This window comes from Acipenser ruthenus, chromosome 18 (assembly GCF_902713425.1).
Source record: "Acipenser ruthenus chromosome 18, fAciRut3.2 maternal haplotype, whole genome shotgun sequence".
Classification (NCBI taxonomy): Eukaryota; Metazoa; Chordata; class Actinopteri; order Acipenseriformes; family Acipenseridae; genus Acipenser; species Acipenser ruthenus.
This window is the reverse complement of record NC_081206.1, coordinates 26,819,572-26,847,233: the sequence shown is the minus strand read 5'-3', so window position 1 is coordinate 26,847,233 and position 27,662 is coordinate 26,819,572. Positions and strand designations below refer to the sequence as shown.

The following is a 27,662-nucleotide window of genomic DNA, read 5'->3' as shown; positions in this document are numbered from 1 at the left end:
TACATACACACATATGTGTGTGTGTATATATATTATATATATATATATATATATATATATATATATATATATATATATATATATATATATATATATATAAAAAAATTTGACATTTCAAAACAAAGTAACTTAAACAAAGTAAATATTTATATATATATATTATTTGAGAAGCCCACAACTGAGGTTCCAACATGTAATATTGCACCTAAATGTTATAAAAATTGAACAAATCAGCACACAAGCTTAAGTACAGACAATTGTTCAAAGGCACAAAACAATATGGAAAAAGCAGTATGCCACAATTAACAAGAGTAAAGAGTAAAATAAATCTTACACTTTAAAATGATAGACATATATAATTCAGGTCACACCGCTATGCTTCATTAGCTCAATGTGGTTAAATAAATATGTTGGTCTTTAGAGTGGTTCTATGTCATTTCATTAAACTTCAGACTTGCAGTGTATTTTTGGTTAGCTTTGAAGGTTTTTTCATTCTTCATTTTCTTCATATGTAGTCTCAAAGGGTCGATCCAATAAAGGAACCAATAAGTGTCGAGAATACTTCAGTTGCAATAGGTCACCTACTTCACTTATCATTCTTAAAGCCTAGAAGACAAACATTTAAAAACAGAATTGATTACTTAATACAATAACTTAAGATGAAAAAACAGGTAGTGCAAACAAATGGGATATGCACATTTATTAGGAATGTACCACTGGCAAACAAGTGAAATCAGAATAACTTCTCTTATGGGTTTATACATCCCTGGAAACCCTTGATAACATTACAGACATATTTTGCACAATTGGGTGTAAACCACTGGTTTACCTAAGTTAGGCTCTACCTCAAATTTAAATTAACAAGACAGTACTATGCAACTAATCCATCTTCTGATGCCCCAATGATTTTTATTTCATGGAATAATTACTGAGAAGTTATTTTAGCTTTTAGATTTAGATTGGTTACTCCAATTTTTATATGCCACAGCTATATGAAAATGTCATGTTGCAATACAGATTTCCTATAACACAAGAGAATTAAAACAAAACTCCCAGTTTTTGTTAGATATCCACAAGGTAAGTGAAAGAATCAGTATTTCATGATATAGCTGAATATATTTTAAACATGGTAGGAGAGCAATACGTTTAGTGCGATACGGTGCAACATGAGTTGAAGATCAAGTGTTTCAAGTGTGCCTTGCTAAGAGGATCACTGGCCTATTTTCACAGTAAACTCAAGGCGATTTTGAGAACACAAACTTAGTAGAACCAATAGTCTACAGAACACAATATTAAAAATATGACCCAATCAGCATACAACTACCACAATGTTATATAGTTAATATTTCAGTATGAAGCCCTCATCGTATTCTACAGCCCTTCATCAGAATGTTTTATCTGCTGAAATGAGCTCCAGCTTTTCTGTGGTACAGTGGTAATTACAATGTTATTTAAGTACAGCATGTCTTTAATCCAGTCTATCATTCCTGTGAAAGCTGCTCAAAGTTCTTAACTGTGGTACCGACCGCTACATTTAATGATATCTTTACAAATTAGGGAGTTGTAATTCTTCTTTGAAAAAACTTACAAACCACACTGAAACTGAAGTCTATGGTTTTTAACTTTTCAGCGTAATGCCAAACTATAGCTGACTGAAACTAAACTGCTTGTGCTACAGAAGACACCTTTTGTATTGCATTACCACACACCATGTGGAAGCAATTTGGATTTTTTTGGTGTAAATAAAATGTTAACCGTTTCATGAACTTAGGCTTGTAATAAGAGCTCTTATTTAAAATGGAGGTGTCATATGACTGCTTAGACAACAAAGACAATTCTATTCTTGAGCAAAACTTTATGAAAAGTGTAATATACTTTTCATCACCACTAGTAACAGTCCTTAGGGAGGTAGATTATTAGATATTTTACTTTGATCTCCTGCCAACAAGATTAAATATGGAAGTTTCATTTAGGCAAATCTCTGCAAGTCACAGCTTAAGTCACCCTATCATGCACAGTTAAATTAAGAATTGTAATCGTTCTCGCAAACTAAACTTTTCAGTTCTAAAGTTTGATTCCAGTTTACACAAATATATACAGCAAAGCCTCACATATCCAAAATACTGTTTAATATGTTCAATTCCCAGTTTTTCTTAAAACAAAAAAAACAAAACAAAAAAAAAAACCACACAACCACACACCACCCCCCCTCCAAATTTATAATTTACAACAATCCACATTAACCTGACTTAAAGACTGATTTACCATCCTTGCTTTATGTCTACTTTGGAGGTTTTCTAACCAGAGTTTAAAATACCAATGTCTGGTATCACAGATCCCAGTTAGCATCATGGACTACCTTATCGAAGGCACCATTAGGTAGTGCAACATTTCAAATCAGGGTCTGTGAAACCATCCATAAAAGTTGCTTCTACTTCCTGGTATGACTGGTATCAATTTTTAAAGGAATTTATTCGATAACAGTACGATCTATAGCCTTGTACTATATGTTGATTTTCAAGCATTTATAGGTTTTACTACTGGGGGCAAAATAGTCTGTCTTAATTAAAAAGCATTAACTTACAGTATCAAGCATCTCTTTGGTGTGAGCCGCAGACAAACAAAACCTGGCCCGGGATTCAATTATAGGCGTGGCAGGAAAACCCACAACCACTACTCCAATATTTCTCTTCAACATTTCCCTCCCAAATGCACTAGAAGAGACAAGAAAAGAAAAATCAGTATGGTCATCACCCACAAAAGGATTTTCATCCTGTTTTAAACAAACAAAAACAAAGAGAATTAAAAAAAAAACAACACAAACCCAATTTTTGCAGGCATGTACAACATCAAAGGCACCACAGGGGAATCAATATTTCCATAGATAATGAATCCCATCTCCTGAAGTTTTCTTCTGAAATACCTAGTGTTTTCTGCAAGCTGTTGGATGCGGTCTCGGCCTGAAAACAAGCAACAGAACAAAATCGCATTGTAGTTTTGTATCTCTTGAAATATACTGAACTCATTTAAATCAAGTTGTTTTCTGACACAATAACTGTTTATTCCTGAATTAGTAGTATTCACTTCTTGTCTTAATAAGGAGCTACTCCAGAACTCGCAGAGGAATGAAATATTTCTTACACAGACTACTATATTAGACAGCACATTACATTCCATTTGCTCTGTACAAAGCACAATTACAAAGAACCAAATAACAGGTCTGCTGATACAGCAGCTAAGGAACAAGTGTGTGCAAAGCAGCTACTGTTTTGCAGCTTTCCCACATTTATGACCTGCAGTATACTGAACACACCACTTTAGCTTCAAAACTAGTTGTGAGTTTTTCAATGCTTACGGGTACTGGTATTTTATTCACTTGGCTTGGCCATTAATAAACTGGGGCATTGCTAATGAAATGTTTTCATTACTACTCCACAACTTGTACAAATCTTAGAACAGAAAAAAGAAAAGCATGGAGTAAATAGCATGTCGTCTTACTGAGTTCATGCCAATTTACAGTTAGTGGTCATCCACATGAGGTGGCATTAATGGCACTTTCAACATCACAAGTGAGTTTCCACCAACATATCTGACAACTACATGTTTTTACAACAGAGATGGTCCCATTTAACGTGATTCAGACATTTTGTAGAGTGCACTAATAGTGAGAATGCTGTAAAAGATAGTAAGCTTTAATCCCAATATCTACAATTGCAAGATGGAATATTTTAACAGTTTAAATTAAACAGCAACATATATATACTTAACCACAAGAACATAAATTAATCTTGTTTTAAATACATAAAAGACACACATACCAACCAAAAGAAATGAAGTACCAACTTGTATGGAGTCACCATCAAGTAAACAGATGTCCCAAGATAATTATGTTTGGGCTTTACACCAGATAGGTTCAATGTTACACCTATTTTAAACATGAAGTTTTATCACATTATGTGTCCTTGCCATTACACACAAGCCTTTGGCGTCAGGATTCTGTTCAGCTGCCTACACAACAGGCGGAGTGGCAGGTACAGTTACAACTCCTAAATCCTCAGAGAACATTTACAGTTCGGAGAATGACAGTCTTATTCAAAGTCTTGCAAGGATTTAATTCAGTACTGAAAACCATAATTATATATTTGCTATATACAGCAGCAATAAAGGCTTACAGTACAAGATGAAGATGCTTCATTAAAAACAAAAAAAAAGGCAAATGACAAATGTACTGAGAGAGAGAGCTGGGCAGAAATGTGTATATTGTTGGAGAGCCCCTTTTAAAATGTTACCTTTAATAAGCGTTTGCTTTTACTTTGTAAGCATTCCATGCATGTTAAAAGACAAGCTCAAAGGAACTCCATTTTCTTAATATTGCTCACGTGACCTACCCAGACATTAAATTTGAATTAATTATTGCAATATTTGCACAAAAGTTAAAATTATAAATATATAAAATCACAGAACAAACCTTAAAGTGGTCTAGCTCCAATTCACAATTGCAGAGAAATGTAACCTTTACCACAAAGCAGAGTAAAATAATATTTTTAAAAACATTTCAAATCAAGGTTTTATAGTTGTATTCAGTAAAACAAAACTTTCCCCTCCAAAAGGTTACATGATCTGCTATAAGAGGGGATAAGAAAACCCACACAAATGATTTGACTGGCTGTGAAATCTTAATCTTTTTTTACAATCCCCATGTAAATGGCTACTGACAGATATACTCAGCTGCAGAAGTCATGGCCAGGTCATCCCTTTGGTGGCTGAAAATGAAACCTCCCCAATCTGTAATCTTACACGGCTCATTTCACTTGTGAATGTTCCCCAGCGAACTAGTGAAACTGGGCCCAGCATGTAACAATCTGAATGTTATCTTGCATTGTGAAGTTGTAAAATATACCCTCAAAAGGCCCCTCCTGTTGATTTGTGGTTACTATTGAACTTTCAAAGATAAATGGACATTCAGAATTGGAGCAAAACAAACTCCATAACATACTGTATACGAATGGATTCACACCAACATATCTAACTGATATGTAGCAGGAAAATATGCTTGGATGTAAGGAACTCGAGGACTAACAATATTTCTCTCACCAATATTCTACTGCAATGTAACTGACTTTTTGTATCCAAAGGAGGGCTGAATGGCCTCCTCTCATTTGTAAACTATTAAAATAACTAAACAAGTATGAAAGGTGCAGCGGAACTGCAATAATTGTTTTGAATGAAAAATACCCTTTATATACAAACATGACAGAACCACATTTTTTACTTTTCCTTCATAAACAGAGCATCAAATTAAACAAATGGATATGAAAACAATATTTGTGTTATTGTTATAGACATCCACACTCCAATTTCAAAATCTTTAGTCACGCTGACTGTACATCTTCTAGGGAAAGCGTGGACTCCAAAGCAAATCTTTCTGGGGAACACTTTCAAAACTATTCACAATGCACATTCTTAACTCATTCCAGACACAAACTTGAGATTTAGAGTGAAAAGGGTTTAAAGAGCTTCCAGATGTAGAGGCCATATCCCTTTCAAACGAAAGTTTACACCAACTTCCTTTTCATCTACCAGGAGATAATTATAACAGCCCGTGCCTATTTTTCAGCTTCTGATGAGGGTAGAAAGAAGCGTTATCACTCCATCTGTAAGGGTTCTTACGGTCTGGACAGGAAATCAAGCGCCACTGACTCTGCTGAAATGAATTGGCTAACTGTTTCTTGATAAAAACACCCCCAGAGGTTGTGTAGCCTCTGTGTTTTAGGGTCAGGCAATTGTTCTTTTTGACAAATTATCAGGAAATGAAGAACAAGGAATGTTGGGTGTGTAGTGCATCAGTAGCCCTTAATAGTTTTCAATACCTTTGTAAAATAAAATAATCCATATTACTCAAATCCTGTTGTGCCACATACCCATGTAGATGCAAGGACAAATGTCAGGTCAGTAAAGTGTTGTACACTATTTCCTTAGTTAAAAAGTAAAAAAATAAGTAAAGTCACTCTTAGTTTTTTTCAGCCTTCGATAGAACATCCTAGCAAATTGTAAGGAGACATTTTAAAATAATTTACTATTTAATGGAAATTGGACAAATTATTTTGTTAAATGTTTTCAATATTGTTCAACAGAGATACACATGCTATGTTGGCCATCTTTTTGTTAGTGCAATTTTTAAGACCTACTTTCAACCATTCTACAAAATAAAAGGCTGTAATTAATGTATATAATTGATTTCACAGACATTCCCTATTCAAATCGCCTCTAAATTTTTCATATTTTTGTATCAAATTCAGTACCTATATTGGTCTTGTCATTAAAGTCTGCAATGCATTTTAGTCAAACATGAAATACAGGTGTGTGTATATGTTCAATGCTAGGATTATATATTGGTTTGTGATGAAAGGTTATATTTTGGCACTATGAAGCAAACTGATTGAACAATAATATGTACTAAAAATCTGTTAGCTTAAATAAAGATCACATGGGCATGTACTCAAAATGTCCTCCCTGCCAATACACTCTTCAGCTTGGAAGCACATCCTTGCTTTAAATCTTCATTTGAAGAAGTAGACAAATACAAGAAATGCAGCTCACTGAGAATCCCCAAGAATCTTCATGAAAAACAGGGTCAGATGTCTGGCACAAATCCAACAGCAAGGATAGTTAAGGTGTTCAAAGATTCCCTTCCTCACCAACTATGCTACCCAGCTCCTGGTCCAGGCCCTGGTACTCTCCCGCCTAGACTACTGCAACTCCCTCCTGGCTGGCCTCCCTGCGTCCGCCACCCGTCCGCTCCAGCTCATCCAGAACTCTGCTGCTCGCCTGGTGTTCTCTCTACCTCGCTTCGCCCACGCTACTCCACTACTCCGCTCGCTCCACTGGCTCCCGATCACCGCTCGCATCCAGTTCAAGACTCTTGTACTAGCCTACAGATGCCTTGATCAGACTGCACCCAGCTACCTCCAGACCCTCATCTCTCCCTACACCCCCACTCGACCTCTCCGCTCCGCCTGCACTAGAAGACTGGCTCTACCTCCGCTACGCTCCCCTGCCTGCCGAGCCCGCTCCTTCTCCACCCTTGCTCCGCAGTGGTGGAACGACCTTCCTACAGATGTCAGGACTGCCCAGTCCCTGACCACATTCCGGCGCCTCCTTAAGACTCACCTCTTCAAACAGCACCTGTAGAACTCCTCTGTTGTATCCTGGGACACTATCACCCTTCATTTAAATATGCTTTATTTTGCTCTTATCTGCCCCCTATTTTACTGCATTTAATCCTGTACCTCAGAATATTGTAATCTGCCAAGTGTTTAATCTGTAGTATTTTGTACTTAATCATATCCTGATGTAACTATCACTATTTAATCATATCCTGATGTAACTTTCACTATTATCTGCTGTATTATTGAATTGTGATTTGTCACACTTGAGAATTATTGTATTTCTTGTTCTTATTGTATGACTTATATTGTAACACTTGAATGTATTTGTATTTGCTTGCGATTGTAAGTCGCCCTGGATAAGGGCGTCTGCTAAGAAATAAATAATAATAATAATAATTCCAATATAGCAGCGAGTCACATAGACCACAGACGAATGCCCTCATCTTGCAGGTTAATGAAGCCAAAGTAAACATAGTCTTAACATCTAAAACATGTGTACTACACTAGAAACTCTGAGAATGTCAACATACACTACTGAGACAAATGGGGACTATTTGTAAAATCTGTACAGAGAACACAAGGTAAAAAATAACAAAGATGTAGGCAAGCACACTTAACTAAATGACCCACGTTTCCTTTTCACCCTACTAGTTGAAAGAATTTAAAGAATTCTCATTACATTAACAGGGAATTTGGGGTATTTTTACTGACAGGATGGTAGAAAGTTACTGTCTTAGAGCACATGAGTGCATTAGCTTCAAGGTGAAACTCTCTCTGCTTAAGACATTACAATTGGGTTAAACAAGTATATTAGCAACATACACCCCATGCCTTAACTGTTAATACAACATTACTGCCATCACCACTACTTTGAAAACGTGGATCTAAGTCCACAATGTGTGTGTGTAATATATATACAGACACACACACACACGCAAGAACTAGAAGTGTGAGATTTGAGGACAAAAAACAAAGCAATTATAAAATCATGACTTCATTGGCTTCTGAGTTATTAGGTTGTGGTGATAGCAGCTTTGCAAGAAAAAAAAACAAAAAACACGCACATGCCAGTATGAAGCCAATCTCTCAACGTCTTTATCATCTGTAAAACAAACAGTCACAGTAGTCCGACAAATCACATTTGACACCTTTTGCAACAGATAAGGATTTGGGTGTGACCGAGACCTCGTGAAGTGCTGCATCCCAAAAGCATAATTAGAATCGGGTACTAGAAGTGGTGTAATGGTCTGGGGCACATTTAGCTGGCATCATATTGCAGTATCAGGTAACATCAAATGCATTCCTCTCTAGAACAACTTTGCACGATATTCATTGTAATACTTCCAAATACCACATGCCACACTGAAGCAGTCATTTGGGCCAAAAATGGTCTTACCCACTATTAGGCCCATTCTCAATTTCTTTTTGGCTAGTGTAGCTTAGTGTTTGTTGGGATAAAGATCCTAATCAGTCAACAAGATAGCAATTCTATTAAAAGAGGAAAGGCACACATTTGTTGTTGTTTACATTTTACACATTTTGTTTAAAAAAAAAAGTTAAGCAAACATGTAAACCTTTCCTTGCCAATATCTATGAATACCCCCTGCCCAGTTCCTTTGCAGAGGCTGAAATGTGCTTAAAAGGGTGTCAGTACCCCTGGGAATACACAGGAAATCCACTCTATGACCCCAACGCTGTTTGTTTTCCTTAATGTCCCATATTTTTAACTGGAGTATAAAAACATGCTGGAATGACCTCTGTCTCTATTGATACTTAAATGTTAATTTAACATGCAATTATTTCAATGAACATAAAAACCCATTCCAATCTCTTTAATTTCCCAAGCCGTTTAACAACTTTCTGATGCATGTTCAGCTGCTCATACGTTTACAAAATAGCAGCTGGTAGCATTATTTCTGGTTTGAAAACTACAAAAGAATGGCATTTATATCTAAACTAAATCAATCAAGGTTTGAATTATCTGGTATAAAAGTATGGCACAAACTATTTACTAAGTACTGCATACACTAATAATTTGAGCAAACCTGTAATTATCACCTACTACAGTTTAAGTAACATATTGGCATGTGAAATTGATGAAATAACAAAGATTATTAACTCCTTGTAAACAGTTCAACAACCAAAAGGTAAAATTATTTGATAAATTCATGGGCTAAAGTGTCACACCAAAATTAAGATTCCCAAGAAGCCAACAAAACAAGGCACCAAAGTTTAAGTGTGTAATGAAAAAAACATTTCACAGCAGAACAGGGGTTGTTAAAGCAAGAAAGTGCAAAAAAAAAAAAAAAAGGTATTACACTATATATATATAGGGACTCAATTCCATATTTAGTTTTTAAAAAAGTTAAAACAAATCTAGGTTTTAGAACATTACATTAACTTTTTTCCTTCAAAAAGCAAACTATAGCACATTATTTTAAAATTAACTAATAACTTATTAATTCTGGAAATATCTAAATATACCCAATGTACTATTGAACATATATTACAATTGTAAATAACTGTAACCAGACAATGTATCAAACCAAGTGGCTTCCAGAGTAAGTTAAAACTACGGCAAGGTGTACAGTATTAGGCAAACTTATTGAAGTTTTGCAGGCATAGTCCAATATAGTTACTAGTAATCATACTTGTAAAATACACACGTTTAGATTAAGACTGGTAGCCATTTTGTATTTGAGGTCCAGGGCAACTGCACCAATCGCTTTTCCTAAAGATCTATGGGTGAATGTTATTATACTGCTGCAATGTAAGGTTTCTGAAACAAATAGTCCCACAGATATGCAATTCCTTAAACGTCTGCAAAGAGACAGGCACAATCTATATACTATATAAGCACCCCTTCATGAGATACGCTTAATGACCCTCGTTTGTTGTTTTTTTTTTTTTTATGAGGGTGACCATAAAACTCAAGTTTACATAAAGCATAATATATTTAATTTGTTTGTTCTATTCGTGCGGACAATCCACATGCTAAACCCACAAATTTAGTTTCTAAACTTACCAAATGTCGTGCCGTCTTCTCCCATTATACATTTCATTGAAGTAATGATTTGCTCTACAACAGGGGGTGACATTGAAGTGGCATACACAGCACTATGAGAGTGTGTAAAAAGGTAGTCTATAAGTTCCTAAACAAAAAAAACAAACAAAAAAAAGATGGATAATGAAGCAAATACTTAGCGCTGAAATGTTTATTTACCAATGCAATTCTTTACATTTCCACAAGAGGGAGTTCAGTAAACATTATTGCTGGCTGTGAAAGGTTTGTACTTGATAAGCACAACTGTGCATATTAAGCATGTCAAGTAAACAAATAATGTTTTGTGGATATGTCCAGCAAAACAATAACAGGTTCAGTTCAAAGACTGTATATACCTACAGGCTACTTAATGACATATCCTGCACCAAAATGCTTATAAAACCTAGGTAATGTGCTTCCTATAATTTTTTTTTAAAGCAGCATCTCATTTACCTTTTTTCCACCAATGTATCCACCAGCAGCCCCAAAGCTTTTTGTGAAAGTTCCCATCATGATGTCTACATCCTTGGGGTCCAATCCAAAATACTCAACCACACCTTTGCCAGAAGGTCCCAGAGCTCCAATGCTGTGGGCCTCATCAAGGTAAAGAAATGCTTTGTACTTCTTTTTCAAAGCAATCACTTCAGGCAAACGGATAATGGAGCCTTCCATGCTATAAAATGAAAAACAATTTTGAAATTAAAGTTAACATTTTCAAGCTAGGATAAAAACAAAAATGTTACGTACACACAGGATACACTGGTTGGGCTATGTGGCATTAGTACCACAATCTCTAGCTGCCTGCAATTCATAAACAGGAGCAAATGAATGAAAGCTACAGTCAGACTCAAGACTTAATACTAAAATTCAAATTCTGTCATACCCTATAGTAATACTTGTTAAATCAAACTCCTTGGTTAAACAAAACATACATTAACTCCATTAACATATACTGGCATAGTGTAGTTATTTTAAATATATTGTTTACAAAGAGACATTCGGTTTAAACTCATTAAAGACTGTACCTGTAGATCCCTTCAACCAATATAAGAATCTTTTTCCATGGTCTGTGTGTTCGAGGCTGCCCATGAACAATTGCATCCCTTAGCAGTTTCTCCAGACTTTGCATATCTTTAGATAAAAAAAATGAGACAGTCAAAACTCACTATTATTCTATCTATATGCAACTAATACTGCTAGACTTCGGTTTCTTTTAAGCAATTTTTAGAAAACGAAAACAAAAATAGTAATACCTCAGATTTAATTATAGGGTATATAAGTAAGCAATAAGGCACGACAGGCTGTGTGATATACTCTAATATCACCATGACTGGGTGCGTTGCAAGACACGAGGCAAAGTCATTTTTATTAAATATCTTTGTCTAAAACTAAACTAAGAAAAAAGTTCCATATAGCTTTTTAAAAAAATAAATAAAACCAAAAAAAAAAAAAAAAGATTTATAGATGTTGAATTGAACATTGCCATTGAAAAGTGCAGCTTTTGTTTATTTGATTCGTTATACCTCTTGTAATTCTTGGTGTGTTCCTTACATTTTAAAGTAAAGTATTACTGGCCATTTTCATCATGACAGCACAAATGAGTCTGCCTTTAAAATATGCAGACCCTTCCACACAAGACCTGCAACAGTATCAGGTGACAGTGCTGTTTTTTTTTTATTTTATTTTTTTATATAATCGTCCTTTGTTATCCGGGGTAGTGACAGGAGGTATCCATACCAGATTTGTGCTACCACTTCAGTGGCAAGAAAGACGTTATTTGCATTATGGGATACTCGATTACTTATCATACAGGTTAACAAAACCCGGGCAGTAATGTTGCACTGCATGTATTTTTTTTTTCAGCACGGTCAACTGATTTGAAGTATTAATATCTACATTGCAAAGTATAGCAACCGAGCTAGGTCAACACCATTAGCTAAGCCGTGAAAAAATGTTAAGGTGGAATTTCAAGTTCAATGTTCTCTCCTAAAATCATGGACTCCGTGACCACCGTGATTTAATCCCAGCCTTATTGATAAGCAACCAAGAAAACGTGTAATTGATAATAATAGCAAGGTGACCTTTGCGCAGCAGTTTCTGAAGGACCCCTAAACTGGTTACTAAAAACCTGACTCAGAGGTTTTAGTATGTCAGTTAAAATGACACAATAAGCTGTCAGTGAAATACAGTATTGAGAACAATTAATTCATAAAAAAAAATTAAACAGGAAAACACACACATGGTATTGAAATAATAATACCTCAAAAGTTCACCGAATAGCCATCATTTATTTATTTAATAAAAAATTTTAGTATTATAAATCGTAATATATTACCCCTTCGACGTAGCAGAACCTCCTAAATAGTAGCTGCTACTGCCAAATCGTAGCCGTTGGCATCTCTGATATATATAAGTAAAAAGGGATTTGGCTGCTTCATGTTAACACAAAACAAAAACACAACAAGATGTTGTGCCTATGTGGAATTGTCAATCCAAACATAGAAATCTTGAAAATTTATTAATTCTTAGTTTGTAAAATGTGCAAAGCTTTGTCATGCTAACTTACACTGACTGACACACAAAATTAGTAATACACTTACTGTTATGTTTAAATACTCGGATAGTTGCTCCCGATAACCGTGCTCCTAGCACCAATGATGCATGGTTCAGCTCATCACTCAAGATAAGGCAGCCCTGTAGAGAGTCAATACAGGCTTCAAATTTAAATCAATACGAAGTCCAGAAATATTCCATGAAACCTGTATCAAAATCTACTTTAAATGGATGATATATACTTTAACTTAGGCGCTCACAATAAAACTCCATAACAAAATGTCTTCATCTAAAAGGTAGTTGTAGAACCCCACACATCCAAGGTTTGGCAACTGGACTACTCAGTATCTTAACAAATAGAATAAATGATAAACAGGGTTGGAAAACAGGATGTGGTGGGAAATATTAGTCACTGTAGGTCAAAACATTAGAACATTCACCTTAAATACAAAAGTTAAATAATGCATGCATGGATTCTTATACTTTAGGGTTCTACACTAGATTTTGAAAGGATATCAAAAGCCTACATTTAGTACCCCAGTTCCCTCCCTCACAAAAAACAAAAACAGGAATACTGTTCTCCAAACCTTGCCGACAAGAGCTGGAATGTTCATGGAATTAGTTGCAAATCCCATCCCAAATGCCATAGCTGCCTCAACTCCCAGGAATCTGGCTACTAACTTCTCCAGCTCTTCATGTTTAGCTAGGTTACCTGAAAAAAAAAAAATAGCAGTATTAGAAGGTTAAAAGACAAAGCATATGTTTTTTTATGTGCATTTGTTTTGGATTTTTTGAGTAATTCACAGACTCAACCATTTGATATTTATTTAGAGATCAATTCTACTGTAAACCATCGTTATACACCATTACTTTGTAGAAAAATATGCCTTAAAGTGTTTTGTTTTCAGATACTTGAATAAAACTAGACATTTTTGCTTACTTTGCTCTCTACTACAGTATTCTCCATAGTATCTGTAGTAATGGATTGTTTTTTTCATCTTAAACAAGTTCAATTTCATACACTACAGAAATCAAAAGCTGTAGTGTATTATGACAGATTCTATAACAATGCAGCGATCAAATTGTTTGGAAGTGTTGTGATGTTGTAGAATATAAAACATTACTCTTATTTGTCCTGAATGCACGTGGAATGTTTCCAACAGGCTCTGCTGGTTTGTTTACTTACCCTGCCATTATGCAAATTACACAAATCAGAAATAATGGACTTTGTGATATTGACAGCCGAATACAAAATTGATACCGGTCCCAGCATCTGCGAGTTTACATTTACATTTTTAACTGGGAAATTGGAAGGGGTAATAAGACCACACATTCCTCAGTTCTTTACATTACTGCACAGCATTGTTATATAGTACTTTTACTACAGCAGCACTTACCCATCTCTCGTCTAGTGCTGCTCACTCCAACCCCATATTTCATAGTCACATCTGCAGCAGCATCTGCGCATAGCCCATGGTTCTCGGCAAATCCCAGGTAATTGTAAGAACCCATGTTAATGACATCTTTTACAACTTTCCCTGTATACCTGGAAATAAACAACTGAATTACATTATGTATTGTATTTTTATATTTAAACTTTGTTCTTTTACAACAAGGTCAGCTGGCAGTGGGGTCTTTAATGATTTAAACAGTAGTGGATCTGATTACTGCTGCTCTTAAACAGTACATATATTAAACTCAGCTGGGGTTTCCAACTATGTTTTAATTACTAAAATAGACTCCAGTTTGTTGGTATTGGGTAAAACAAACAAACAAAAAAAAAACCATAGAAAAGTAAATGTATAGATTAGTTAAAACTTACTTGAAGGTCCAATTGTAGTCATAGGATACTCTGTCCATGACGTCAAATTTTGCCCCGGGAACACTACAGATAGGTCTGTTCCAGCTGTCTCGAATTCGCATGTATAGGTTTCTTGTGTAAAAATTTTCAAAATCCTGATAAAGTGGGACAAAGTCCTAAAACAAAAACAAAAAAGATTATAGAAAACGTTTTGTTAGTGGCCAGCAATTACCAGTAATTCAGGTTTTACTGTAATGTTAGTCACATGGTAGCATACAGTAGCAGCATCCTGAAAGTATACATTACAATTACAAACATGTGCACTGTTCCGTTAAGTTTCCTTCCTTTTTAAAATGATTCACAGTCATTTACAGCACACATCTTTGTTTCCCAATTCAAGCAAAGCCATTGTATTACAGACCCCACACAAACAGGTCTGATGGAGAGGGCAGGAATACAAAATAAAGGGGTAAACACATCAGATCACAGTCTGCCTCTGATCCTATGTCCGCTTATAATGCTACTTGCACCAACTGGCATGTAAACATGCATTCTGGGGTTTAATGGACAGCTTGTATACTGTAATTCACTCAATTTCCCTCTAAAAGTTATATGTTAACTGACTGAGATCAAAAGGTTTTGTAGGAAGTCAAGATGTTGATCTTCTTGCCTTGCAAATCACAGCAAAAGGCAAGTTATGAAGCAGCATACTGGGAAACTACACATTTAAGGACGATAGTGACAAAAATATAACTTCTGCAAGATGAGCCTAGATACTGTGGTACTGTGCATGGGTAAGAAACCACTAGTGCAATGTTTCACCCTTTTTACAAAAAAAAAAAAAAAATTTCAAAGCATTAAAATATCTGGTTAAAAACTGCCTTTCACACACATAACATAATACAAGAGTTTCAGTTCAATACAACAAGGCACTTTTCACAATTGTCACATCAAAAAATACTTTCATTTGTGGCATTTCACCACCACATTACAGACTTCATACATGTACTATGGAGTGGGCAATTTACCTGCAAGTTGACCATATTACAGATAAAACTACATTGGCTTAAGCATACTGTAATACGAGAACAAGAGTTTTACCTTTTGCTCCTCCCGTTCAGTTGCATTTTGACATTTCTCTATCTTCCAATCTCTCAAGAAATCCCGCAGATATCCAAAAAGTGTGAGAATGCCATAACCCATGTACGTGAGAACAGCAACCAACATAGGGGTTTCTTCGAAGACTTCATTAAATGGTCTTTTATACAATCCTCCATTGTGTGCAACGTGGTAGATCTATTAAAAAAAAAGGTTATTTTTCATTAGAAAGCAATAATGAATCATGAAATAGGTAGATTATTGTACAGAGCCATTATAAACCTGAGTCAAAACCTATAGAAGATAAACAGCCTTTTGATCAACAATAAAATAAGCTACATTTCAGCCAGTGATAAAAAATTAAACTCATCTTACAAAGAACAATAAATAAGTATTCATCCTCCTTTTTCACATATTAAAAATGTTGAAGTAATGAGTCTTTATGGAAAAATTCATTTTAAAATTGATGATTTACAGAATGTCTTTGAGAGAAGATCCATTGCACAGATCTCAGGAGGCAATTAAGTGTCAAGCTGGGAAATGCAAAATATTAACTAGTTCAGTTTGAAAAATGCATTCATGTCCTGTTTAACTTATTTTATCCAAGGCATTCAGGAAAAGCATTCTCTGTGGAGGAATTATGCAATTAGGCCATGTGACAGCAAATATATTATTATTATTATCCTTTTCAGACTACATGATACATCTCATCCGAAATTTATTTAAGAACATTAATTTCATAAAGAGTAGTAGTCTCAAAATTGTACTGTAATTTTATCCCTGGGAAACACTATAGTCCTCTCTCATATCTACTAAAGCAGTCAAACAAAATTCATTGCTTCACAACAGCATGTGACTAGTCATGTCTCATTTGAAAATACCTCACTATTAATTAGTGATAACTTTGCACATTACAGTATAAATAGTATTTTATAAATGTGTAGTACCTATGTTAATTGATTTCACTGTAATTAAACCTTTGTGTATTGTTACAAAAGTATAGTACAAAGTAATAATAAAAAAAGAAATTGCAAGTTTAACCCTACCAGCACATACAAATTAAGACATTAATAAAAGACTAAATACAAACCCTTCACCACTCCCTTGCCTAAACTACCATCAGTTTGCAAAGTTCTTGGCAGTACTGAATCAATACATTTGGAACTTTTTACTGTATTGACTTGCTAGGAGAATATTCTATAGACACCATAATGGGAAGGTCTTTGAAATAAAACTAGAAAACATGAATGTTTAAAAGGGACCTCAATCGAACTACCCTTCTTTTTTGTCGTTTATAGTACTCCAGTTAAATATATTGTTTATACAGTAACTGAACCTACTAATCCTTCAAAACATGCAGTCTGTAGGGCCAATAATTTACACAAGGGAACTATAATAAAGATTGTGGGACAAAGTTGATATGCAAGAGCAATTCAAACAACACCAACAACAAAATCACATGCATGGTTTACAGTTAACTGCATGTATATATTAACCTTTAGTTAAAAAAATAAACGTAAATTACTGGCACTGAGTCTCACGTCTCATACAAATTGTTGATAAGGTGTATTGCACAAGAAAAGGCTGGCACAAGGCTGCAATACAAAATGTAATGTATTGACCTGTTATAAGTACTGTAAACATCGTACATGCACTGCAAAAGTGCTAAGACTTATAAATAGTATGTCTCTGCCAACATGACGCCTTTGGTCCTTGTGAATTTTAGTGCTCAGGTGTGGGTGGGACAATGACACTGGCTGCAGTGCCAGCTGGTATCATGAGAGCTTCCTTTCAAGGCTCTTTGAAATCACCTCAACCCTGACCTGAACACAACTCTGGGCCTCTCTCAAGCAAAGACCAACAATAATGCCAAAATTGTGTGGTAGTTTTGTGATGTAGACAAATGTAGCGGGGGGCTATATTGAGAAAATAAACTAAATTTCAACAGATGATTCCATAGGCGGACAGCAGGAGAGGCTACTGAATAATTCTGCCATGCCACCAACTGTAGCACCCGAGAAAAAGTATGTTTAGGTCCATAAGGTCCTGCAGGAAGCTTATATATATCAATTTCAAAACTGTTGTAGCAAACCCTGAAGTTATTTAAACAGTTCAAACACAGGACCAATAGGTACATTAATTCGCTTTCACACAAACAGAAGTATATTTAATGTCAACAAACTGAATAAGAAAAATGTTTTAGGAGATTTAACTTATGTCTGTGGTTATGAAAAAGTTAAGATATAGTTTGCCATGTTCAACAGTTGCTGGGCGGGCCTCACTAATTGCTAACCAAAAACATTCACCACACCAGTGTGACATACTTAAATCAAACACACCAGCTACTATTAAACAGCCCAATACAGAAATACACCCGTCTAGATTATTTAAATGTTGGACAACTAAAAATAAATAAATAAATAAATAAATAAATAAAAATGTAAGAAACATTTCAAACATTAGATTATTTGTTGTTAAAAGCATTATAAAAAAGCACGACTGATTCTTAACCGATCTCATCACTATCAGCCATTACATATTGCCGAACTAAGAAATCAAGTTTCGGACACTGAAGCATTTCACACCGCGTCTTTTTTTTTTTTTTTTAATTACAACTAATATTCATGTTCTGAATAAGTGTATGTCAGCAGCTGTAAAGAAGCTGGGCCTGGCCTCACCTTCTCCTCGGGATAGCAGTGTTGTTTCTGGTAGAGGTAATGGTTCTTGACACAGCCGTTCTTCCCCGGTTTCACCCCGTTTGAAGCGCGGTAACATCTGTCGCCATTAGACAACTTTTTCACCGAGCTTTCCGTCATTCTTATCAACATATGAAAGAATATTGAAACGTTATTTTTTAAAAAGAATTACAGGATACAACCGTATCACAAACACGGAAACCACTACAAAATGCAAACAGACACCAACTCCAACAATACCGGAAATCCCCGCCCCTAGAAACGGTCTATACCCAATCAGATTTTTTTATTTCCACCTTCTCTGAACACGCGCCGATTCACTGAAAGGGAGGTGCCTGGTGCAGTTTCGACTGAATAGGGCGTGGTGGACAGCAACGTCAGTGGATGAACTGTAATAACCTTACTTTTTGCTTGAGGGAACTTGCAAAACCTACACTTCGTTAAAGAAAGGTTTCCCCTTTCCCACCCTAACTGGAACTACTGTGGCAGCAGAGTTTTGGGTGGAATGTAAATGACATATTTTACGTGACATCCAATTGACATAGTCAAAGAATATTCTCCAATGAAAAGTACACATTACCAAGTACTGCATATTTCAGGTATGAACTACCAGAATGTATTTTTTAACAGAATGAAGAGTCACAGTGAGATTTTTAATTCTCACAAACTGTACGTTATGCCTAGTTGTTTTCTTAGGTGCCACAAAATAGGTAGGGCATGAGCCTACCTGGGAACCACAAGTGAATTATTTATATTTGTATTACAGATTTAAGATATAAAATATGTGGTCTCATTTTAATATCAATTATTATTTTACATTTTCTAGGGCGCTTGACTGGTTTTGGCTCCTGAGGCTGATTGTAAAAAAATGACCTTGTTATAGTTTTAATGGGTGCCTAGGCACAGACCCATAACACGTGGGCTATACACACAGCCGTCCTTTATGCTAACATTGGCCTCCCTGGATAGATAGAAAGACTTGGGTGTGTCCTTAGTAACTGCTGAAAATAAATGGGAAATGGTATTCTGCAGTTCAGGGTGGGTCACTTGTGGCGTGCAACTGCATATAAGAATGTGCCTCCCAAATAATATCAAGCAACCTAATGCTCAGCCCCTTAGAAGCGTTTTTTCTGCAGATCACTGGGTTGTAGATTACGTGGTACTGATAGTAAGGGCTTTATGCAATGGCCGTACTAACAGCTCTTTGTTTTTGGGGAGTTCAGAGGATCAGGAGAGTGCTGACCATTTTTTTCCATTTTAAAAGGTTAGTGAGAATGAGTGATTTACCTAAAAGCCAAAATCATGATGGTGCTAAGAAGCCAGCCTTATAAACGTATCAAAGCTGGTGTGAAAAAGATAACTCTGAGATATAAATGTAGATTCACACATGTGTTTGTATTTTATTTTATGGTGGTATGTCCTGGAGCTACTGGAGAGCTACAGTGTAAACCTTGTTGTCACCAGTACATCTAATCTAATCCACAATGGCTACTGAAAACAGGTGATACGGTCCTGATATGTTATTATGCAATGATGAAATATATCTGACAAAAAAACGTCATTTATTTGTACAAAAAATAATTACAAAATAATGTATACATTTAGAAATACTTACAAATGTTTTGACTAAAAGCCTTTTTCACTCAGCTGAGTACGCTCTTGAATTGGGTTGTACTTTCAGAAACATTGCACTCAGCAGTGTGTGCTGCCTGGGTGACATCTCGGTGGTATCTGCCTGAATTGTATCTTGACTTTTAAAGTATGAGAAAGACGGTGTTGGCCACTCAGGTGTATAATGAAACAAGACAATTTGTACCCAGGCTGCATTCATTTTGAAAGAGTGCATTTTCAGCTTGACTAGGCTGATTCCACCAGAAAAAGGGCTGGACTGGAATGATGATTTCCTTTCTCAGTATTTGAAATGTTTGTCCCTAATCATAAAAAAAAAAAAGTTTTATGTTCATTAAGTTGTCAAAGAGACCAACAACAGATCAAAACGCTTCATGAATGTCAAACGTTATATTTATTATTATGAATAAAATTAATCAAAACATAACCAGAAGATAACTCATGAGTTGCGTGAAGACCGTTGAAAGGCTTTCCTGCTATGTTAACAAGCCCTGTAAATAGCAAATGTATTCATTGGTAACCGGCAACAATATTTGGTAGCTATTGCTTACAAATATTCTGTTGTGTATATATATATATATATAATTTTTTTTGCACAATAGAGGGCAGTAGCGTTCCAAACAAATTTGCAAGCCAGCCCATCAGGTTTACCTATTACAAAAGTACAAACTGATATATTGAGTAAGTGATATGTTAGGAAATAGGGCCATATGCCTAAAGCTTAGCCTTCCAGTAAATGGATATGATTGCAATCCATTTTGTGACAGGCTGTATTTTTTATGCTCTGGAATTAAATTACATTTAGGACTTAAGTTCCACATACAGTACATTAGGTATCTGTATCACAGTTTTGGTTTCTTGTTAATTGGTACTGCCGATAAGGTTTTAAGATGAGGATAGAGGCACCATAATTAAAGTGTAATCGCTGCAATGGAGCATATAGAGTCCACACTTAGTACAAACGTAACACCTGTGTGCTTACATTGTACTTAATGTGTAATTACTTCTACTTCATATGAATCAGTAACAAGCAGTATTTGCCTTTTGTACATCATTGGAATTAAGGCTAAGTGTACATTTAATATTATGTTGTTGAAGGGAAATTAATTTCATCCTTATCTATTCTTCTGACATCTATGATCTTTAATAATGTCGATCAGTCTTTTTGATGATTGCTTTTAAGCTGGTAAATTCATGTTTAAGTTCCTGTGTTTTCCAGGAAATAAAAGCCCATTAACAAGAGTGTGCATTTTCAGCAACTGTAAACCATTATCAGTATAAAAAAGCAACATGCTGAAAACAAGGTTCATTTTGTTTTTGTTTTGCTTCCAAAATTGAAGCCTGCTAGCTACACAAAGCGAATAAATAAATGATGCAATAATACTGTCCTCATTACATGGTTACTAAACAAGAAAACTATTTGCTAGATTGGTTTACAAAGCCGATACAGCAAATCATTTTTCTACACCAAAAAACTGAACTTGAACAGGCTCTGGCAACGAATATGACATCATATAACCTGATGTTCCTGCACAAGCAAGATAAGTATGCTTATTATTATTATTATTATTATTATTATTATTATTATTATTATTATTATTATTATTATTATTTATTTCTTAGCAGACACCCTTATCCAGGGCAACTTACAATCGTAAGCAAATACATTTCAAGTGTTACAATACAAGTAATACAATAAGAGCAAGAAATACAATAACTTTTGTTCAAGTGTGACAAACCACAATTCAATAATACAGCAGATAATAGTGATAGTTACATCAGGATATGATTAAATAGTGATAGTTACATCAGGATATGATTAAATACAAAATACTGCAGGTTAAACACTTGGCAGATTACAGTATTCTGAAGTACAGGATTAAATGCAGTAAAATAGGGGGCAGATAAGAGCAAAATAAAGCACATTTAAATGAAGGGTGATAGTGTCCCAGGATACAAACAGAGGAGTTCTACAGGTGCTGTTTGAAGAGGTGAGTCTTAAGGAGGTGCCGGAATGTGGTCAGGGATTTAAATGATAGGCACATGTGTTCTTTAATGGATTCATCACCCCAGCAACATCAAACCCAGCAACATCAAACCCAGGTTCACTGGGCACAAGCCTACTCCTAACATCAATCAAATTAAAGAAGGTAGAGAAGACCTCAGATGGCAGCTTTTATCAAGATTTCAAACCGGACGCCCCACAGAGATTGTTTAGAGTCTCTCATGCTTTATTCAAAATACTTTCCAGACTGGATTGTAGTGAAAGCAGGTTGTTTAAAGATTCACTATCACTGAAGTTTTTTTTTGTTTTGTTTTGTTTTGTTTTGTTTTAGCGCATATATCAACACAGCAAAGACAAAATACAGCTGGGGTCAGGGCTGTCAGTTAGGTAGTGTACGGAAAAATGGGGACAAACAAATAGAAAATGGTGCTTATTATTACTTTTCATCAGCGAGCCTGAATAATAAAAAGAAAGAAATAGAAAACTTCTAACTACTAAGTCCTTCTTAAGCTGGTTGAAAAAACAGTGCTATAAACAAGCTGTTGTTATAAACAAGTTGTCTTTCAAAAGGAAAGTTCCGGAGGATGATGTCATGATGACTTCAGAATAGAATGCTCTTCCAAGAGATTCTAAAGTGCCTGGTTTGAAAATGCTACTATATATATTTTTACACTTCATTATTCAGTTCTACTGCAATAAGTTTTAATTTCTGCATAGCACCCAGTGGCAAAATGTTGTAATTTATTTAAATAAGATTTTTGTATACTACACATGTTTGACAATATGTTTATTAGAATTTTTCATAATAACTTCAATGCATAAATAAAATAAGACACATTTAGAGTCTAGAAAAGTAGATGCCACATTTTAGTAAATAAAAAGTACACAAAGAATAATGTCCTAGAATACAAAATGATAAACTTGGCAGTCACAGAGCGATTTGCCCTAGTTAAGAATAACAGCCTATTCATTTTACTGCAGAACACACACACAGGCATATACACTGTCACTGTGTGCTAATGGAATATCTACCACTAGCGGAAATCTAACACAAGCTATCACAGGTTTTTGAAAAATGGTAAACAGTCCTTCTGAACAAAATCATCTATAATGACATTCTAGAAATGCTTATTTTATGCATTTGCCAACAGGCCAGATTGGGTATGTTTTCCATGGTGTTAGCACCCTTTGCATCTCCCCTGTTTAAGACTTCTTAATTCTGGGAGTGACTACTGCCTGCCTAAAGGTTTTGCTGAGATGAAAAGTTTAGCACAGCAGGCAATTGGCACTACTGGCATTTAAAGGAAACCTGTCGCTAGTGGGTATTTCTTATCTGTTCCAAGTGCAGCAGATGCATACTTATACCTAATGAATTGCTTAATCTTAACATCAAAGAATAGCTTTGCATTATAAGTGAAAAGGGAATAGGATTGGATGTTTCAAATCTTCAGTGGTGCTGTGAAAATATGTGGTCCTAGTTCATGGTCTAATTGTTTGAGCTGTCACAGGAATGACAGTGATGAGAACAGAGGTACAAAAGGCAAAAAATAAAAAGATTTAAAAAAAAAAACAGACCCATCAATCAAGTCAAGTATCTTGCTTTTTTGCTGACCTTTTTGTAGTGCCACATAGACCAGAGCAGTTAATGACAGTGGTATGAGGGCCATTTACATCATGCAAACTCCAGCAGCCAAACGACATCACGCACAGAGCATATGGAAAAACAATGTGACACATTATGCAGTTTTGTTATTCAGTTCAAAGGTTCTCTCAAAGCAGTTCTAAGCAGGCTCTAATTCTAGCTAGAATTCAATTGGATCTGACAAAATGCTAATGAAAGCTTTTTACCGCTGTTGTTTAGCAACTATATATATAAAAAGTAATTGCCTAAAAACAAATAAAAGTGTTACACCCAGCAGGTAGAATTTTAAATGTGTGTGTGTGTGTTTAAACTGCATTGACTTTCTGCAGAGATTGTGACTGGTTTATATAATTGTTTGGGCAGAATGTCACTCAAGGAGATTGGTGTCACCCCAGATAGCATAAAAACGATCAGAGTATGAGATCTCAGTACCTAATTACTAAGCTCCTTGCCAGACTCACATCTGGCAGGCCCTGATAAGAAAACAGCTGATCAGAATAAAGCAGGCCAAGGGGATGCAGGCACAGAGAGAGAGAGAGAGAGGCACAGAGAGAGAGAGAGAGAGAGAGAGAGAGAGAGAGAGAGAGAGAGAGAGAGAGAGAGAGAGAGCTGAAGCTGCTTTTCCTGCATTCATGTCTGATTTGGTCCAGAATTCCATTTGTTTTCAAGATGCTGCATGGTGCCTTCAGCTTTACAAAGAGCAAACATAGCAAACAACACCTAAAATTCACCTATTTACCACAAATTAGGCAATTGCATCTACCCATTTCCACACGCCCAAGCCAATAATCTGCTGCGCTATGCATATGTTTGTCCACAAGGTTCTGCTTTAGGACAGAAAGGGGAGGGCTTTTGTATGGAGGAGCAAGCAAAATTGGTTAGGCAGTGGGGCTGTATTAACTGTGGAATGTTATAAAGCACATCAAGGTTCATAAGAGAGCAGAAGAGGGAGACGGTGCTGAGCCGTCATGCTGTGGAGAGGTTGTTCTGGATGACAAGCATGCTCTTCAGAACAAGTTTGTTCAGTATGTTGTGTGCAGAAAGTGCCCAGGGCTAAAGCATAAATATAGTGTGTATATATATATATATATATATATATATATATATATATATATATATATATATATATATATAGATATAGATATGGCTATAGCATAATGTATATGACAGAAAATCTATTGCTTTGGTAACTGTTTGTATTTCTATCTGTTTCCTAGTAGTAACATTTAATATTGATGAGGTGAAGGTTAAGGTTGAGGTTAAAGCTAATGATGAAATGAAAAAAGAAGAAATGACTTATAATATAAAAAATGTAGTGGTTATTATTGCCTGTTTAACATAACTGAATTATGTTATTAATATATTTAATACTGTTAAAACTAACGACAGACACACCTATTAAAAATACAAGCGGGACAAAAACAGTATCTGAAACAAAGCCAGCTGCCTGCACTATCCTCTACACATCCTAGACCCATACTACTGTGCTGCTCTGTGGACCATTTAAAACAGTGCAGTCATCCTTGATTTATAAATACTTTAAAGACATGTCTTAAACTTAGTTATATTTAACTGCTTGACTAGTGCTGTGTGTGTAAACAGCTAACAATTTTGGAGCTGCTGGACGGTCTGTAGTAGAGTTTGACCTTCTTCAGGGTCATGGAATTTCTCAAATACTGCACTGTTGTGTGGAAACAGTGGCATGGGTTTCACAGTACCAGTATTGTACTTCTAGCAGTTGGCAGTGATGAGTGGACAAATTAGATTTAATCAGCTTTTCACAGGTCTACACATGGCACCCAGGTACACATGTTTAGATACATTTTACAACATTGTCAGAACAGCTTGCTTGACTTCCTGCTAGACCATTTGTTCTCATGGTGAAATAAAGGACAGGTTTTAATGAGAGGAGAAAGGAACCTGTACCAACTTCCTCTTCCTGTTCTAACTGTTCTTGCTGTGTCGGGTTTCAAGAGGAAAGTCTTCCACATGTCATGTTTGTCTTCATCCCAGCTGTTGCTGGCGGACTGACAAGTCTGTAGTATAATTTAACACTTTCACATCTGAAAGTACCTATACTATTTAATCACAGTTGCACTTGACAGGCAGAGTTTTTTATTCTGTGACCATTTTTAAACAATTTGGGGCACTATATTCTGTTTGAGCAGTGAGAGCATTCTCAAAGGCTGACTGTGAATATTTTCGAAGACTATGCCTTCTCCATACCGTTCCTTTACTTGAAGACCCATTTGTCTGTTTTATCGGTAGTGTCCAACAGATGGCACTGTTGGACTACAAAAATATTGTTCATAAAAAAAAAAAACATGTTTATTGTTGGGTTCAAGAACTGCAAAAAACATTTCAGTGGCATCAATAAATATAATGTATATTGTATTATATGAATACAATATTAATATAGGGCAACATTCTAGCATACATAGATTATAACTTATGCTGAATAATACACAACTGTCGCCGTGGATTTCATCCCCTGGGGGGGATAATAAGTGAGTCATTACTTGAGGATAGATTGGTTCAGTGTGGCTAAAAGAGTTATATACCAGTATTTGAGAACTAAATGTAGTAAATGCACTGATGCTAGAAATCGAATCTAGTGGTACTGGTCAGTAATAATATGATAATAGAAATTGAGCCTTCATGCTAGATTCTAGCAGATAAAAAATGATTCTTTCCAGGTTAATATAGCTATTTGTAATTTAAAAGATTTATCATTTTGAGATCAAAGAATCTCAGATAATTATTTTTTCTAATCCCTTCAGCTGCTTCTGTAATGAAGTGATTCACAGCACGCAGCCTGCTTTTCATTCCTGAACTGAGCTGCAATAGTGACAATAGTGAATTTTGCCCATGGCCATTTGTGCTTGGTAGGGCTGAATTGATAGGAACCACGCCAACATGAACTCAGCCTTGCTGAATACATTTCCTCTTGAAGATAGAAACATGCCTGTTTAGTGCTTTTTGAGCTGTAGGATTTGCCACATTTTGACAAGATAATGTATTTCACTGACTTCTAGAAATGGTATTGTGTTGTAAGTGGAATTGATTTTCTCACATTTCCTTTACTCTTTCCTGTGAAAATGTACGTTATACCCCCTCCCCCCCCCCACCCAAAAAAAAAACAAAAAACAAAAAACAATCTAGGCCATACTTATTTTTTAAGTATGTCTCACATTGCAGATATCAACTTGGAAAGAACAATTGATTTGATCTTTTCACTGGCAAACATGTTACAGGTTCAAGAAATTCTGAAGCGCAGTGGTCCTGTCCTGTTTTGTACTGTACCATTAGACACATGCCATATATTACAATTATTATTATTAATTACTAAACTTGTTTTCCTTATATAGTTGAAGACAATGTTTACATTCAGAACTGACTATATCTTATTTCAGGTTTTTATTCCTAAGCAGCAGTCCCATTGACTGTGTTATTTTAATTCAACAGAACCCAAATTACATAACCAAACAGCGTACATTACAGGAATTCAGAAATTTGTGAATTTTAAAAGTCACATTGTGTAGAACAGATGGTGACTTGTCTGTAAATTTCAGGTCAACTGCAGCTGGACAACGTTCACCCTGAGAAAGAAGGGTCAGTAAAATCCTACTGAATACACCAGGCGTTCCACTAGACTCATTTATGCTCAGCCAAGAACAATTTCACAGAGCTAGTCTGGCAACACTGTAGATAGTTGCTATGGGAGCATGCACGACTGAAAAAGAAAAATTACTGACTGCCAGAAAACTGCAAGCAGAGAAAATAGATGGCAACATTCTGCAGTGCTCATACCAGCAAATAAAAGGAGATTATGCCAAATGCAAACACAAGTTCTTACCTTTCAGAGCTTGCTTGGGTTTCTCGCATAACCATTATTACTGTCATTTGTGTCATTTTATAGGGCCTACACTTTCAACTATTTGTGCAAACATATATATATATATATATAGAGAGAGAGAGAGAGAGAGATTAAATCTAAATCAATCACATATATGTACTTTAGCTCAC

At 35.6% G+C, this 27,662-nt stretch overlaps 1 protein-coding gene across 1 annotated transcript; it reads right to left on the bottom strand.

Annotated features, from left to right (window-relative positions):
* Positions 1-105: 105 nt before the first annotated feature.
* Positions 106-18,638, bottom strand: LOC117400725 (serine palmitoyltransferase 2-like). Its single transcript, XM_034001064.3, has 12 exons — positions 18,343-18,638; positions 15,668-15,862; positions 14,588-14,742; positions 14,163-14,311; positions 13,353-13,477; positions 12,813-12,906; positions 11,238-11,343; positions 10,666-10,885; positions 10,195-10,321; positions 2,825-2,960; positions 2,585-2,714; positions 106-606 (listed from the first exon to the last, which is right to left on the bottom strand). Exons 1-12 carry the CDS (start codon positions 18,490-18,492, stop codon positions 490-492), a joined length of 1,704 nt encoding a protein of 567 aa, XP_033856955.3. The 5' UTR covers positions 18,493-18,638; the 3' UTR covers positions 106-489.
* Between the last annotated feature and the right edge of the window lie 9,024 nt (positions 18,639-27,662).